Below are 16,786 nucleotides of genomic sequence, written 5' to 3' on the forward strand. Positions count from 1 at the left end.
CTTGATTGAGTTTTTGTTTTGCTTTTTTGCATATTTATTTAACAATCACAAATACCACAGTTGGCATATCTTGATTTAAGTGCTGCAATAGCTTTGTTAAATAGCATAAATCTGTGGAAAATAATACTTTACAATTTGGGAAACATCACTCTAAAATAGGTTTTACTGCAAAAAATACACTTGTGAGTTAGTGGCACACAGCTGATAAGCAATGACAGTGTAACATACTGTACTTGAGGGGTGTCTATGAGACGTCTGTCAAATGTGATGTATGTCACATTTTAGGGAGTTATAAGACATCTTATAAGACGTCTTCAGTTTGTTTTCACATCTTCAGGCCACCAGTCTGGCACCGAGGGCTCAAGTGTCACTGCTGTGTCGTCAGACGATTTGAGCGTCAACACCTCTTTGGCATGAGCCATGCGGATTAGGCTCAGACCCAGATCTCCCACTCCTGCTCGGTGCTTCCCAGCTGGCTTGCCCGCCTGCGTCTGCACTGTGACTTCTTCCTTGAGGTCTTGGACCGGCGACGATAGGCGTACTGGCATCAAGCGCTTCCGTATCACCCCAGTGTGATGAGTTCTGGCTGTGAGCTCCTGGCCAATGTAACAGCCTTTACTAAAGCTGATGCCCTGCATGTAAACTAGATTTGACTCGAGTGGTAGTGCCACTCCAGGAGGAAGGTCCTTCACTCCCTCAGGGAGTCCTAGACAACAATGACAGCAGAGGGAACAAACAAAACTTGTCAAAAAAATTTGAATAGCTCAAGTTCATATAAATCCATACATCTCTTGCAATTTATCTTCTAATACAAGTCATATGTTCCTAATTGGTCTTACCTATTTTATAGCGATGTCTGTGGTACTCCTCTGTGTCACCTTTCTGACATGATGCAATGATATCCTGGGGGTTAATTTGGCTGTCCAACACCAATCTCCAGCCCATTTCCTGAGTTCGAGGATCAGCCTCCCACACCAGAGCTTTTTCTTGGGAGGACAGCTCAGGTTTACTAACCTCTTGACCTGGGGTTTTTTGCTGGGGGAGCACGGCCCATACAGACAGATCTGGACAGGCATCAACGTTGACCTTTCTGCGAAGCTTGTACACCTTCAAGTGTCTCAAGATTGAGTCCTTAACTGTAGTATCACACTCCAGGAAAACGCCTTGTCCTGCATCAGCTTCTTTCAGACTACAAGAAAATAAAGCAAGTTGAGTTCCTCATTTTTACAAATAGTATTTAAGTTGATAAAGTGACCTGGGAAATTACCCTTCCTAGTTGAAATTAACTGCACACTAGCATTTACTTTGCAGCTGCTATAACCTAGCCTACTACTGGCAACAACAAAAAAACATGCTGTACAATTGTGGGTGTGTATTCAAACACAAAATTGCTAACTTGTCCACCAATTGTTCATTTTACATAATTTTTTAAAAGCCCGAATTCCAGGGTTTTATACTTGTAACACCATTCATCCATGACAGGCAATACATTAAGCTGTATAAGGACTTTGACGTATGAAAGCTATTGTTGTTGTTCTTGTCAAATGAGTCCCTGGAAATGTCTCAATATTTAATTATTTGTTTTGCAAGGGTGGCCACAAGATACAGCTGGGGTAGCACAGAGAAAATAGGCATAATGCAATAGCGAAAGTTATGAATTAACAACTGAAATAGTTCAGTAAGTGTAAGAGTATTTGCAACATTAGCTGACAAAGCGAAAATCTTTTTTTTTTCTCTCTCTCTCTCCATGAGAATGACCTAAAAGCGGACTGTGCTGTTCTCTGACTCAGGTGAAAGTAAGTGACTTGTACAGGGAGGGGTCTGCACACGGGCCATGATAACTATCACTGGGCAACCGGTGCAAACAACTGCGTTATAAAGATAAACGAGTAGCCACACACCCTTCTTTGTGCATTAAAGCTATAAAGACTTGTGCTGGTACCTGTACAACATAATGTCATATAGAGTTCTTCCTTGTACATTGAGCATGTGTGAGTACATGGCTCTGAGTCCTGGCTCCTGCAGCAGCTCCATGTCGTTGGTGATAATCCCCTGGAGAAACGGGCTCGTGTCCTGGCCCTGGATTTTGAGCAGGGTCCGGTGAGAAAGGTGATAGCACACAAACTGTCCAGGGACATTTCCGGTGTCCTGACTGTACTTCTTGACACAGGTCCCCGTCGTCGGAGCTGAAACACGGGATAAAAACGTTACGCACGAAAACCGACCAGTGAATTTACCGGCGTAAGCCTCGAGACAGCCGGAAGTGAGCGCTCTGCGGGCGAAGCACAAAACCCCCATGTTGTAGCCTACACTGTCATATGAGAGTGTTTGATGTTGAAATGAAGTGGTTATCCCGCTTGATAACACCAGTGGACGGCTACATAACACAGGTCAACACTGGCGAGAGCGGCTGCGAGGGCTCCATTTTGAAATCCCACAATGCATTTCTCGATAATATTACAGCACATGTGCGTCTGTGCGCTGCTGGTGGTGCTGCCGCCTGTGGTGAAGGTAGGGCACAGGCTACTACAGTTTGTTTTTCAGTGATAAAAGCAGGAAAAATGGAAAACAAACAAACAAAAACAAAAAAACATAACATCACTTCTATACTGACCAATGTTAAGACATTTTTCAAATCATTTAATCAAGTAAGAATACTGTAAGCACTCCACTGCATGTTAAAGTCACCAGGCTTTCAATATTAAAAGTAGGAAGCCTACTCAGGGAAAAAAAAAATCTCAGACTGTTAGGCCTACTATTTTACATTCAGTCGGCATATTAGGTAGCTACAAATTGTTAAAGTACAGCAGCTTCAGAATAATAATCTCAGAGGCTGCAGGTTTCTGCTTAATTGTACCAGCAAACTACATTCATAAGCAGCACCATTCATAAATGCTTTAAACAGTAAGTTATGGATTCATTAATGAATTGGCACAGTAAGTGTTTTCGTTGGTTAATGAATTAAACACATTTTAAGTGTCTAAATGATAAATCATTTGCCAAGCCAATGATAACGACAACTTTAGTGTTCATGGGTGGACGTTAGATCTTATCTGGCACTTAATCTGTTCAGAAGACTCATTTAAGATATCTGTAGGTTATTGTTACAGTAAGTCAGGTAATGTGTTTCTTAGTTTGTAAAAGGCCAGACACATTCAGTCATATATGAATTTATGACTATGACTATGATTTTAAAAAGCAGCCTACCTGGTGTGTGTTATGTAGGCCTATGTGCAAGAAAAAAAAAATGCTAGGGAGGAAAGAATCAGTCAGACCTCTTACTTCCCAGTCGGTGTGCATGAAAGTCCCTTCCCAGATTATTGTATACCCTTACAAGTTTCTGCACTGATAATTGGATTCAGCACTGATCAGTAAATAACTAGTTTCTGTTAATCATAATAGCAAAATGTTGAGTAGCATTTCATGATGTATTAAAATTTGCTACACACCATGCACTAGCCTACTCACAAAAAGTATGAACAGTAACAGAAACAGTACAAAAGATAAGCACACACTGTACCCACTGAACAACATGTGTAACAAATTAAAAGGTAAAGTATTTAAAATGCCCTGTAGCTTACGCAACTGACGGAAAATACAAAGTGCTACACATGATTATCATACAGACTTATGTACACATATTCTTAAGCTGCCCTTACAATGCTTGATGTGAAAACTGGAAACCATAGTGATGATTTTGTGACAATCTTTTAGCACTGTGTGAAGTGGTGATTGGATTTGATGTTGAATACAATGACCTAATGCAGGTTGGTTTTCTATGTTCTTTCTGGGCACCAGTCCACACCTGGTGCTAATTATCCAAAAAATAATAGATTGTAGTCCATGTTTTGACGCCTGAACCCCAAGCCACCCACCCTAATGAAAGCACATTTTATTTTTTTTTATTACTTCTAGCTGATTCTGGAAAAGTTGCATTTTCCCATTTTTATGGCATTTTCCCATATTCAAGACAATAAAATGCTGTGTGATTTCTTAGCTTGTAAAAATGATATGTTCCTGCCATGTTACAGTAAATGCTGTTCTTCTCATTACAGCTTTACTGCCCCGTACACTTTCTGAAGTAACTGACGTGTTTTATCTCAATCATGAAATAAACTTTCAGTTTCATTCGGTTTGTATAAATGCCTTATTTACAATTCCTCATGATGATATATGCAACAATATCTTTGTCTTCCAGTATGTGAATGTTTTTTTGTTGTTTTTGTTTTTTGTCCACATAGTGATGGAAGTTTCATGCAAGCATTTAACTTTATATTCTCAAATAAAAGTTTTTGATCGTGCTGTTTTCAAAATATACGACGACTTACAACAAGAGACAAGAGCTACAGGAAATCACACTTTTGAAATAAGTTTATTTCTTCATGAACAAAATACTAGAACAGTCTTTAAAAGTTCGAGGCACTTTGAAGTATGACAACAGTAAAGGCAGGATTACAGGTTAATCTTAAACCAGTTTTAGAACATACTGCTTCAAAACAGAGAAACTAAAATGCTCGACAACATGCCAAAACATAGCATAGATGTAACTAATTGAATAGCAAAGGATGGGATTTCTACTGTAGCCTAAGTGTTTACTGTATGTTCCCAGTTGAAAAGCATGCATCATCTGCTTCAGATTGCAGAAAATCAGTATTTACTTAAGAAAATAATCAGATTTTCTATTCACTTACCCCTTTCCCTTTATGTGCTGTGACACTGCAAGGCTTTGGAAAACACAGATAAAAGCTTTGCACGCAAAGACCATCACACTGAACAGATGTTTACCAAAAGCTTACAGTGACACAGCCCTGTTTCATCACCTTCATCAAACTACTTTACCTTTAATCTGCTGCCAGCAACAACCATCCATGCCACATCCAAAAATACGTCCCCAAATAATAAACATGCATGTTTCCAAAAACAATCCCCAGAAATGACTCATTGTGTATTTGTACAAAGTTTTGTACTGCATTTTCAAATTTGGATTTAGAGTACAATCACAAAATCTCAAAGTTAAATTTCCTCAAATGAATCCAGTTCAGCAGCAGTCAAGGGTAGATCAGATAAACACCTCAAAGCACTCTGTGTATACTTTGACGTTTCAGCTGGAATTAGAGATGTCTATCTAAGTAAGCATATGTTAACCATGTCTGAAAGGTATGGCAAGCACAAAATGACACACAGTAACAAAGGAGATTCATGATACTGGATTCGATCATTTCTTCGTGTGTGGTTTGTTTGTTTTTTACTCTCAAAAACTACGCCTACGTTTTACTGCACTCCTTCAGTCAGTGTGATTGAAATTCTCAGTTATTGTTATTGTCCAAGGTCGCATCTCATACTCTCACACATCCTCCAGCTGTGCCACAGTGACGCTCTGGAGTCTTTAATGTTTTTTTTTCCACTGTTAATGTACTAAATTAGATTCAGTTCTAGATCCAAACAGAGGTCTTTCCGTTTTTTACAATGGTTGCAGTCTTCTCTGTGGCTGATTTAGGCCTGGCTCCTTGTTTCTCCTGGACTGTATTGACTCGGTTTTGCTCAGCCATAGTGCCCCCAGATACAGGACTACTGGTTCTGGAGGTCTGCTGGTTGGTCTTGGTCTGACATGTTTGAAAGGCCATATCGAGCTGCTCCTGGGCAACCCGTAGGTGACGGTGCAGGCTTGCCAGATCAGAGGGGATGTTCTCATCCGGGCTGGTGCACTGCTGCTCTTGGGCCACGTTCGCCATGTTCTGCTCGTGGGTGATGAGGCTGTTGGGGATCCTGCTTGGTTTTTCTGTCTTCATCACTAGGTTGTATCCTGGAGGAGAGGCTGTGATGTTGCGAGAGAAGGGGTAGCCGTAGGACGTCCGCCGGCCTCGGCTCCTCTTCATCCGAAGTGTATCCCGAAAAGTGCCAATTCCCAAGTGGAGCATCTCACACACGTTTAGCACCAGACAAAGACAGCTTACCACATACATGATGAGCAGGAAGATTGTTTTCTCTGTGGGCCTGGAGATGAAACAGTCCACACTGTGTGGACAGGGAAGCCTGCTGCACACATACGAGGGATTAACTCGAAAACCATAGAGGAGGTATTGTCCTGCAAGGAAAGCAATTTCAAAAAGAGCTCGTGACATGAGCTGAAGGACATAGATTCTCATCAGTCCTTCTTGCATAATTCTTCTGCGGCCATCATGTTTTGGCGGGTCTTTGCTGTTGCTGCTTATTTGCTCAGGCTTGGCCTCCTGCACCTCGAGCGCATCCTCATAGATCATGGGCTCTGCATCATCATCTTCATCCTCCTCCAAAATCTCCTCCAGATGGTGGCTCTCTCTCCACCTGGTGTGTGGAGGATGTTTCTTGCGGAACCTTTGGTGTTTTCTGCGCTCCTCCTCTGAAGTCCGGGCTATCTTGTGAATAGCGTACCCCATATACATAATGGAGGGAGTCGAGATCATGATGATCTGGAAGACCCAGAAACGGACGTGTGAGAGGGGAGCAAAAGCATCGTAGCATACGTTGTCACAGCCCGGCTGTTTGGTGTTGCAGGTGAACTTGGTCTGCTCGTCCGAGTAGATGGACTCTCCTCCAACTGCTGTGAGTACAATGCGGAAGATGATGAGCACAGTCAGCCACACTTTCCCCACAAACGTGGAGTGATTGTGGATCTCTTCCAGGAGACGAGTAAGAAAGCTCCAGCTCATGTTGCTCTTGCAAGCTTTTCAACTAGAATCTGTAAAGTAAGAAAATAATAATTGATTAAGACCAGTGTGCATGGGGACATTCAAAAAGCCAGGAGTTTTTGTCAGACTGTGATTTTGTACTGTGCTGTTCACTTGTCTAACGAAAGCAAGCTCAGCATCAGACTGCAACCAATCATTATTTCCATTATGACTAATGTTCTCAGTTATGTTATGTTATCAGTTCACATAATTCATTCCATACCAGTGATGTTGCTAGGTATCTACGCGTCCTGCGTCTCTGACGCATTAAAATCTGAAAGGACGCAGTAAACTCACTATCCATGCGTCGCGGGGAGACGCACCTCATTTTCCCATGAAAAATGATACATTGTTAACAACAACTCGTGTTTAAAATCATGGGAACTAGTAGGGTTGTCACCAGGACCAACACTTACTGTAGGTACCAAGTACCGCGAGTACCAAAAAAAAAATACAACTTTGCCTTTTGCACTGCGGAACGTTTCACTGGATGAGTTTCAGGCCGATTAGCCTATAGCCTACTAGAGCACAATTATTTAATGAGTCAAAAAGCCGCCGACACTGAACTGCATGAGGAGTTTTAATGCAGCCTGAACGTAGCTCAAACCGACCCGGTGCCTCAGCACGGCGACCAAGCTTTTTACAGTATTACAGTATCCTGCCGTATTTTAGCCGGTGGCTACCGGAGCTTAATTGGAAAAAAAAAAAAAAAAAAAGCGCTCGTCGCGGTGGAGCGGAGAAAAGCGGAGTTTCCTCTGCTGCAGCTTAAATAAGTCTTAAATAGTTATATCTTCCAACAGCAATCACTTACATAGAGTGTTTGGACCAAAACACGTGTCTCTCAGTCACTCTGCTCTGACCCGAGGAGAAAACTTTTCTCGTATCCTACGAGTTTTATCTAATGAGGAGAGAGAACGGCATGAGGGGTTGCGGCTGTGTGTGCAGCCAAGGGATGCGCGTGAATGTGGTGACGTAGGGACGAGGACCAATAGATCCATGACATCGGCTGACAAGAGGTTATGGTGCGTTCAAGGCAACCCGTAATTCGTGATTTTCCGACCTGCGAAGTCGTACCAGTTCGATCTGACAGGAAAGACCATTTCATCTGTATCAAATATTGTGTTGGTCAAGAACAAGTTCAACTTAAAGTCAGAGGAAAAATGTTTAGGGTGTTTTTACCGTTCCTAAATGTAAAAATGGGTCACACTGGACCTTCAACATTATTTAAAGGTTAAATAACGTGTTACTTAAACATTTTTCATTGTGCTGTGCTCTAAAAATTAACTAACAAATACTAGTGTAGAGTCCTGTATAAGGAATGTTGAGCTTAAATTGTAACCTTAAATTTAGGTTCTCAGGAAAATAGCTGCTCATCAGTAAATAGTTAATCAATCGATGAGGTCCATCAACTAACGATTAATTAATTAATCGATAATTTGCATCCCTAGGCCCTAGTTTTTTTTTAAATTGTGGTATCAAATAAGTATCAAGAATCGTGGAAATTTACAGAAATTCTGATATCATGACAACCCTATTGGGGACCCATTGAATTTCCCAGGGACCCACCCAAATCACCACCTGTGGGTCCCGGGGACTCACTACATTGAAAACCTACCAACATCACTGCCATACAATGTCAAAAGATTATGAACAATTAATATCATAGTTTCCTTGGGCTCAAAGTGACATTTTCACATTTTCTTTTTCACATCTATTTTTTCAGACAAACAAAACCACATTCTGAGAAACTGCATGACATTCGTTTCAAGTAAAAGGTTTATAAATGATTTATATGCAAATATCCTCTTTAGTTCTTTTTTTGGTCTTTGTTTCAATTAACAGGAAATCTTTTACAGATGTTTCAAACATAAACAGTCCTCATCTACTCAGTAATAATTCTTGATGTGGAGGAGACATCCATTTCAATTGATTACACATCCAGACACAAGACAAAGGCTTGTGTTGATTCATGTCAGCAAGTTCAGTGATGTCATTCAGTCACCCGATCTCAACACACACCACGCCGCATTTCCAATATTCCCCATCTACGCAGATTGAAACAGTTAGTGAAAGGGTTTAAAAGGCAAAAATAGCAAAGAGAGAATGAGAAAATACTCTCAACGAACGATTAACAAACCACAAACCCACAAACAGCAGTCGTTCTGATTAGACCCAAGAACACGCTGATGACTGCAAGTGAAATGAACCTGACACAACTCATGTATGAAAAAACATTTCTTATACCAGTGTGTGTACCAGAGTGTACTCCACTCAGAGTGCCACTTCAGAAACATACTGTATGTGGCACTTAAGCCTTTAATGCCAAGAGACACACACAGACAGATGACAAGAAACCTCAGTCTCATACTCTCTTCACAGTCAGAGTCACTGCTGACTCTGTGAGGTGAATGAAGCTGGGATGAGGCGACAGCGTAGCGCTTCTGTCCCTTCATTCATGCAGAGTTCACGTTGATCTCATGACTGCTGCACTGTGCTCCCTGGCGTGGGATGTGCCATCTCCCCCGCCATCTGAGTGAACAGGAGAGGCTTGTTGCTCCTGCCACGAGGCCTCCCCTCCAGATCCAGCACTGCTGACGCTGGGGAGGGGTGATGCCACATGGAGACAGATGGCACCTATGGATGGCATCTCATGTCTGCCCCAGGATGACATGACAGGAGGGCTGCTTCCACTTTACTTTAGGATTGACACTGAATTTGAATGAATTTATAATCTATCATATTGTCAACCTTATTTCTACAACAACTATGAACATTTAAGTGACCTTGAGATATTGAACTGCTATTTCTAATCAGAAGTGATGCATGGATTTTAGCCAGCATGCAGCATTTGAGATGTATTTGATTATATTTTTCTTTTAAGAGAAACTGTAATTATTTCAAAATTCAGAGCATGTACTGTATACACAATTAAATCGAAATATGTAAATATCGACATTGGATGAAGCAAAGTTTGAGACATGTTTAGAATCATGAATTTAAACCATGAATATGTTTATTGAATTTGAATTTTTTGATAAACATGTCTGTTTGAGAGCAACGCACTAGGGAAAACAAGGGTAAAAGACTACAATTTAAGGAATTTACACTAATCTACAATAGAAAATATTGCAATATATTGATTACGTTCTTTTTCTATTTTTAAATTCAAGTGTAATTAGTCAGACTATTAACGAGAGAAATAACATTTTATCTTACCACAATATAATACAAGTTTGTAGAGTTGAAAAACAGATATCAGATATCTCATGAACAAAGATACAGATCTAATGTAGTTTATATTATAAACTTGCATCATATTTTTGAATTACCATTATAACCCTAACACTAAACAATACCCATTTTATTTGCCTTACCTTTAAAGTTAGATATTAATATATACACTATAAGAAACAATCTTTCAACTTGATTAAATCAGACATTGCATCACACAAACAGTTCTCAGCTTGACTGAGAACAGAAACCATCACATGAGGTAATGAGTAAACCCACCTGGTAAAGTCGTACATGCATTTCCCATCCTGAAGGTCTCCTATGCTCTCTCTAGCTTTCCTCTCAACAGCCTGATCCATTCAATTCCCACTCCATCCTACTGTCCTGGCCTTTTCCAACTTATCGTCAACTTCCAAAATTGCAGGACAAAAAAAAAAAAGTAGAAAAAATTGAAGAAATTCTGACAAACGGACTTTCTATGTGTCCTGTTTTATATTTATCCTCTTTTCTCACTGTGTGCAGAAGTGAGTTCTCGCCGCTGTGAATGCCTCACATTCTGGCTTGTGTCTGGTTTCTATTACACCAGCCTTCTGCCCAAGAAGGAAGTATAAAAACAGGGAGGCAGAAAAAAAAATCCTCCTCTGGCAAGTGACCCTCATCTGAGGGTTCAGACTTGAGGATACCGTACTGCACACTGAAATGAGCACCCAGCTGAGCAAGTGTGTTAATCGCAACACAGTCAAACCCCCCCCCCCACCACTCATACAACATTTGCAACACAGCTGATGAGGGTCTCTCTCTCTCTCGCGCACGCGTTGTTGCCATGTATTTCTCTCTCTCTCTCTCTCTGCCCTCTCTCTCTATGTCTCTGTCTATCTATGTATCTCAGCCTCTTGCAGGTTAAGTCTCCATGCCCCCCAACCATTTAAACAGTTCCAGAAGTGGCTCACTCTGAGGACGATGATGATATAGAGAGTTGTTTGCATCACACATTTGTAAAATCCACACATACATGCACACATACATTCATGGAGATTATCAACATCTATATTATGAGTTACATAACGGTGCGCTGTGGATGACAGTTCTGAAAAATAGGAACTTTTGGAGGGGACAAAGTTGGGGAGTTTGAGGACAGAAGTGTCACAGAGACATAAGCCACCTTGCCTCAGTGCAGATCCGCAAGAATGTATCCAGCAGGTATGCTCAGTCATATCAAGTGTCATAATATTTACATCTTCAATCCAGGCAGATGGCCAGATAACAGAACAGTGGACAGGTCGCACTCCGCTCCACCGCTCCGTGTCTTTTCCGACTTGATGTTTATGCTTGAAGCTTTCACCTCGGCCTGTTGAGAGCAGTAGCACATGTTGTTACTTAAGGAATGTGATGGATTTTTTCACTTGATGGCGAGAGCATATACTGTATATGTGCATGGATGTCTCCCTTTCTCTTTCTCTCACACACACATTTCATTGCATATTTTTTTCTCCTACATATGACACGACAAAACACGGATGAGAAGGTGATTCATCCAGGATAACAATCGGAAAGGAATTTCCCCATGTCTTTATTCCATGTGCCAGGTCCCCTGTCAAGTTTAGGAAGGGATCTAAACTCAACTACTTTTAATAGAGGACAGATAAACGGGCTGGTGTCTGGATTGCATTAATGAAATGTGTCTGCTCATTGTCACAGTGACCATATTATTATAATGCTACTTTCACAAGGCCTCTCAATAACCCTTAATTATCTGTATGCTGCTATTAAGTAAAGAATAACGTTCAACAACATCAGTGGGTCTGCCATCAATCAGATCACTGTTTCAACTCAGTTACTGTATTCGTGACTATGAAAAGTAGATTGCAAGAATATTTTGGGCTGTCAAAGAGCAAAACAACTGGGGCAAAACACATCAAAAAGCGATGAGATGGTGTAAGAACTTAATAAGTCTCAGCATTTAGAGCTCATTCTGTTTGAGTAGTTTGTGGTCTAAAGAAAGCTCTGAGAGCTAGCCATCTGGGCCTGCAGGACCCATCCTCCAGAGGCCTCGCCTTCAAGGCTCCCCTCTCCATCTGACTGAGGAGATGTGGCGTAGCGAGCACCCCTGGTGAAGCACTGAGGAAAAGAAGACAGGGGATGCTGCTGGAATGACTAGAGCATTTGGGGTTTGGACATGTGCTGTCCCTGAGGGACAGATGAGCACGTGTTTTTATGTTGCGCTCACTCCTCTTCCTCCTAAAATCTTCCCAGCACCCAAGAGACACAGATGGTTCGGTGAAGATGGCTGATAAGAGTGCATTTTTGTGTGTGATTTTGGATTCACTGTCAATTAGAGTTTGTGTTCCTCGACAGTTGGCACAACTGCCCATGGTTGTTTAATTAAAACTGATAAACACATTTTAAGAATAGTTTAACATCATCAAAATGAAATGAAAAACTAAAGTGCACAAACTCACAGAGTCAAACCAATGACTGTCTAGTGCTTCATATAATGTCCCCATGTCCTTAGACAATTGAGGCTATTCTAGCTTTGGGAAATTGTAGTTCATGTTGATAAATATTGATTGAAGTGCCTAGAGCCCGGAAAATGTTACAGTATTCAGCTGTAAGACATTGCTTGACATTTCTCTTGTTACAAGGACTGGCACCCTTTGACAGCCAAACGAGAAATGTTTAATATTCATTACATTAAAGTTATATTTAGTGTGAAGTGTGAAATGTAAAATGTCAATGTCTTCTCTTTTTTTCAAATTGTGGTCGCATCTGTGGGATATAAACAACTTAGAAAAAAAAGAACACCACAGCTGACAAATGAACACACCCAAGGTGCTTAGAATCTAAAATGAAATATACAAAATTTATGCCATTCAAATGCACACTCCCTATATGAACCATTTCGTAACTGTATAACCTACGTCCTCATGTGCACTGCCATTGCAGAAATATGATGTTTTAGTCCCAGACAGCTTCACCTTTGAGAGGTCACTGGGAGCTGTGAGGGTTTGCAGCATAGCCGATTGTTGTAGTGATGCAACATGGCGGAGCGAGCATCTCGACAACTCTCCTTGGCCGCCACCAATGTCATCACAAGAGTTTTATCCACATGTATTTACTGAACAAAGTTGATGCGAGCAGACTGGGGGCTGTGGAAGTCTGTGTTTATGTAACAGATCAAGCTCCACCATGTGACTTCAATGTGCCCCCCCCCCCTCTCCAACACACACACACACACACACACACACACACACACACACACCCTCCCACCCTTAGAGAAAAGAGTGACACAAGACACCAGAGCAAAAACATGCAACTTTGTGCGCGAACTCCTCCTCTCTTCCATCTCTCCCACCACTATCATTAAACTGCTCTCACCAGGCTGTGGGTTGGTGGGGGGGGAGGGGGCTATCCTATAGGCAGCCTGAGAGTGGTGGCAGTCCCATCTCATTTGTTCAGTTTTTCTCCCAGTTTCTCAGCTGAGCCTATCCTACCCCCAGGCTGTATGCGTCCCGTGCCAGTTTTGCAAAGGCTGGACTCTACTGAAGCGACTGCGATGAAAAGCCTTGAGGAGGATGCCAACAACTTTTCTCAGCCAGCGTCTCGCTCATATGAGCAAAGCAGCTTGTGTTGAGTGTGAATTACACTGTTGTAACATTGCACTCAGAATAACAAACAAAAACACAACAAAACTTTGATTCAGTTGCCAACAACTGTGCTAAACCCCTGCTCTACAAAAAACAACAACAACATTTACAGCTTCTGTAAAGATAATTAACAAATAAAAATGACAATATGAAGTCCAACATATTCCAAACAATATTGATGAAGCCCTCTTCTTCATAAACACACTTAAAGGTGCAAACTATGTGTCAAATTATTTAAAGCACTAGGGTAAATGAGGATATACAGAAATATTCTAATAACCTCAAAAGATTATTGCACTGGAAATTAGCCTTCCTCCTTCTGCTTCTGTTCAGACGGTACAAATTTCCCTTATAGTCATGTGTCACTTTTATTCATGAGTAGACGGGAAATCCAATTACCACCTGTATCCGATCTAGAAGTAATAAAAAACTGCTCCAGTTTCGCTTCACCCATCAGACGACTATGTCATAATTAACCCTGATGATGAACTGTTCCCATCAGGGCGAAGTAAAACCCAACACACAACTACCCTTCCAAATAAACAAAACAACTGTGCTCTGCCTGCACCGCTGCAGGGCCTTAATCTCTGACATTATCTTGTCTTAACTGGCTATGTCAAGGGCTGATCTGAGGCAGGCCCAAAGGAGCAGCAGACCTAGTCAGGGTCATTTGGACTAGCAGAGATATGTTTACTGCAGCTCCTCCTTCCTTCCAGACGCCTTAGTGCCGTTGCCCTTCTCCAACTCAGTGGAAGTCCAGACACTGGTAGCAATGCTGCAGGACACTAACTGATAACAGCAATATACACTCTCTCTTCCACATACACTTATGCAACAAAAGCTCATATCGAAACTGTACATGTGCACATACTGCAGAGTGCACCAGTTAACACATTAACGCTCAGCTATTAGACCAGTGATAAGAAAAGGCAATCTCCTGAGCAAAAAGGCTCTGGTTATAGTGGGAAGAGACTGTGCAAAAGATAAACGTTCAAGGTCACTGTGTGATTTATATAGCCTAATAAAAAGGTCTAGTTTTTTCCCGTAATATAAGAAACACCTGCGATTAATTATCATAAATACAGACTTGCTTTGAAATCCTTCATTAGTTTAGTTTCACTTCTTTGAGTGGAAGTTGTAGTCACTAGATGGCAGTCACGTATACTTAATCAGCACACATTCACCAATGACTTTCAAATGTGATTTTCTCAGAAATATCTGAGGTGAATGACCTGTCTAGACTGATGTTACTGACTAAACAGCCTTGATAATGGGAGCAATGACCCAGCACACAGTCATATTTGCCAGAAAGTATTAAAAATTCACCTGTGATCGAAGCTAATGCCCTTCAACATTACGTAGGTCTTAGGTGTATCACATTTTTATTTAGTGCGTCAGATTATAACAGCTGGTTCAAGGTCAAGGTCCAGGAAAAATTCAAAGCTGTCATAAAGAATATATCCTGATAATACCAGTGAATGTTGTACATGAATGAATGGAAAACCTTCAGCAGGAGGTTGGAAGAAGCTCATAGTCCATGTAAAATTCCAGGAAAGACAACAAAGATAAAGGTGTTACAACCATCCCTACCCCTGTCAGCCATTGTTTGACTAGCTGTACCAGCATGGTGGTTTGAAATAAACATTGATGAAATTACATATATTTCACCTATACCTGCTCTTTCATCTTATAGGCTACAAGTTACCTAATTCAAACGTCGATGACGCTCCCTTTCCTCCGGTCGATACTAGTCAAAATTTAGACTTGGTCCAAAATATTAGTTTCTGACCTACAAAAATGTTTTCTCGCTGTAAAACATACACAATTATTGACACAGCCATGCAAGTTCACATGCAATGTCAGGGAGTGAGTGGGTACACATCACATAGATATAGATATAGATATTGATCACATACTGTAACTCTAATGTTATCCCTTATTGATGAAAGTGATCCCCTCGTTACAACCATCCCCTGTCTCCCCTAATTTTGCAGGCAACAGTACAACAACACACACACACACACACACACACACACAGAAAAACAAGTGCATTGTTCAGGAGGCCGATGGCAGTCGGAACAAAGGAATTTCTGAGCCCACTGGTCCTGCAGGTAACTTGTAGTGTTTACAAAAATTAACACTTTTGTTAATACTTAAAATAAAGGAATTGTTGTTTGCCATAGCATGGTGTGATCAAGCACTCAACCTTTCTCTGAAAATACAAAGAACTGCAGTTACAAGTAGAAATCTCAATGATGAAACATTCCCCATGTGGCTACAGCAAACCAGAGGTTACATTGGTTCACTGACCCATTGCTTTGGTGACTGCTTTTCTGTTGAACTATTCAGATCCTTGCATAATAAACTTTGATCAGTGTTATTTGTTTAAAAGCAGCATGCAACAAAGTCAACTTAACTTTCACATATATAATCCACCACACTAATGCGGGGGGGGGGGGCATGATTATTCACTGTCAACATAAATACCTCAGATAAACAAGGTAGGTGTTCATCAACAGTACAATAGGCTACACACCACACTAACGCCATGTGAGAAGCTGGTCAGCTGCATTTAAACACCAAATTGCTCAGTTTGCTGTAAGGTGTCTTTCACTCCTCTCCATCTGTAAAATAAGTGTATAAGCAAAAATGTTGCTCTTTTCATCCACTGCATTTAAAGTTGTATGGATCTTTATATACATAGGTAGAGACAAATGCTGGGGTGAAATCAAAATGATGTATGCATAGAAAACCAATCAGTATGCTCTGAGAGCCTTACAAGTAGCCCACAGCACCACAGTGACAAAAAGACAGATAAAGGCAGCACTTACCTGTCCATGTGAATAAAGCAGTAGCGTATTCTATGCTTAATGGAAGGGCATCCTGGGCAGGAATCCAGAGGCATCGTTTCACTGCTCAGGCTCAGACGGGTGACTGAGACAATGGGTCATTTTTCTTCAAAACCCCTCACCACCAAGTACAGGCAGAACACTCAGGAAACCAGCATCCTGCAAAAGGGCCCATTGTTCACCAGACCTCCCGCCTCCACTGCCATGACCAAGGACTGTTTATTTGTTTAATCAAGGATGACCACTACTACCAGCCAATTCATTCACCCAGAAATTTCAGTGATGTAGTTCTGAACCTCCAAAACCTTGCTTTACCCCATTTAGCCATGTGTGCTGAATGAGACGTGAGACGACT

General features: G+C 41.3%; 2 protein-coding genes across 3 annotated transcripts; both read right to left on the reverse strand.

Moving 5' to 3' along the window:
- Positions 1–5: 5 nt before the first annotated feature.
- On the reverse strand, positions 6–2,445 carry iba57 (iron-sulfur cluster assembly factor IBA57). The gene is made up of 3 exons (XM_085805660.1): positions 1,943–2,445; positions 840–1,189; positions 6–706 (listed from the first exon to the last, which is right to left on the reverse strand). Exons 1-3 carry the CDS (start codon positions 2,296–2,298, stop codon positions 315–317), a joined length of 1,098 nt encoding a protein of 365 aa, XP_085661786.1. The 5' UTR covers positions 2,299–2,445; the 3' UTR covers positions 6–314.
- Positions 2,446–4,348: 1,903 nt separating this feature from the next.
- gjc2 (gap junction protein gamma 2) lies at positions 4,349–16,550 on the reverse strand. 2 transcript variants are annotated; one of them, XM_085805650.1, is made up of 2 exons: positions 16,414–16,550; positions 4,349–6,718 (listed from the first exon to the last, which is right to left on the reverse strand). In XM_085805650.1, exon 2 carries the CDS (start codon positions 6,687–6,689, stop codon positions 5,433–5,435), a length of 1,257 nt encoding a protein of 418 aa, XP_085661776.1. In that variant the 5' UTR covers positions 6,690–6,718; positions 16,414–16,550; the 3' UTR covers positions 4,349–5,432. The 2 variants fall into 2 exon arrangements, with proteins under 2 accessions (XP_085661776.1, XP_085661775.1); XM_085805649.1 differs by lacking the exon at positions 16,414–16,550 and adding an exon at positions 10,218–10,692 and having other exon boundaries at positions 4,355–6,718.
- Positions 16,551–16,786: the final 236 nt, after the last annotated feature.

Source organism: Trachurus japonicus, chromosome 17 (genome assembly GCF_045865225.1).
Source record: "Trachurus japonicus isolate A0001 chromosome 17, Traja_1.0".
In the NCBI taxonomy this organism is placed as follows: Eukaryota; Metazoa; Chordata; class Actinopteri; order Carangiformes; family Carangidae; genus Trachurus; species Trachurus japonicus.

What these genes read in the sequence shown, in the direction of transcription:
- iba57 (XM_085805660.1), bottom strand. Translation starts at nt 2,298, where the DNA reads ATGGGGGTTTTGTGCTTCGCCCGCAGAGCGCTCACTTCCGGCTGTCTC. An exon ending in TATGACATTATGTTGTACAG is followed by an intron (nt 1,190 to 1,942) that starts GTACCAGCACAA and finishes ATTTTCTTGTAG; the next exon opens with TCTGAAAGAAGCTGATGCAG. An exon ending in CAGACATCGCTATAAAATAG is followed by an intron (nt 707 to 839) that starts GTAAGACCAATT and finishes ATTGTTGTCTAG; the next exon opens with GACTCCCTGAGGGAGTGAAG.
- gjc2 (XM_085805650.1), bottom strand. Translation starts at nt 6,689, where the DNA reads ATGAGCTGGAGCTTTCTTACTCGTCTCCTGGAAGAGATCCACAATCAC.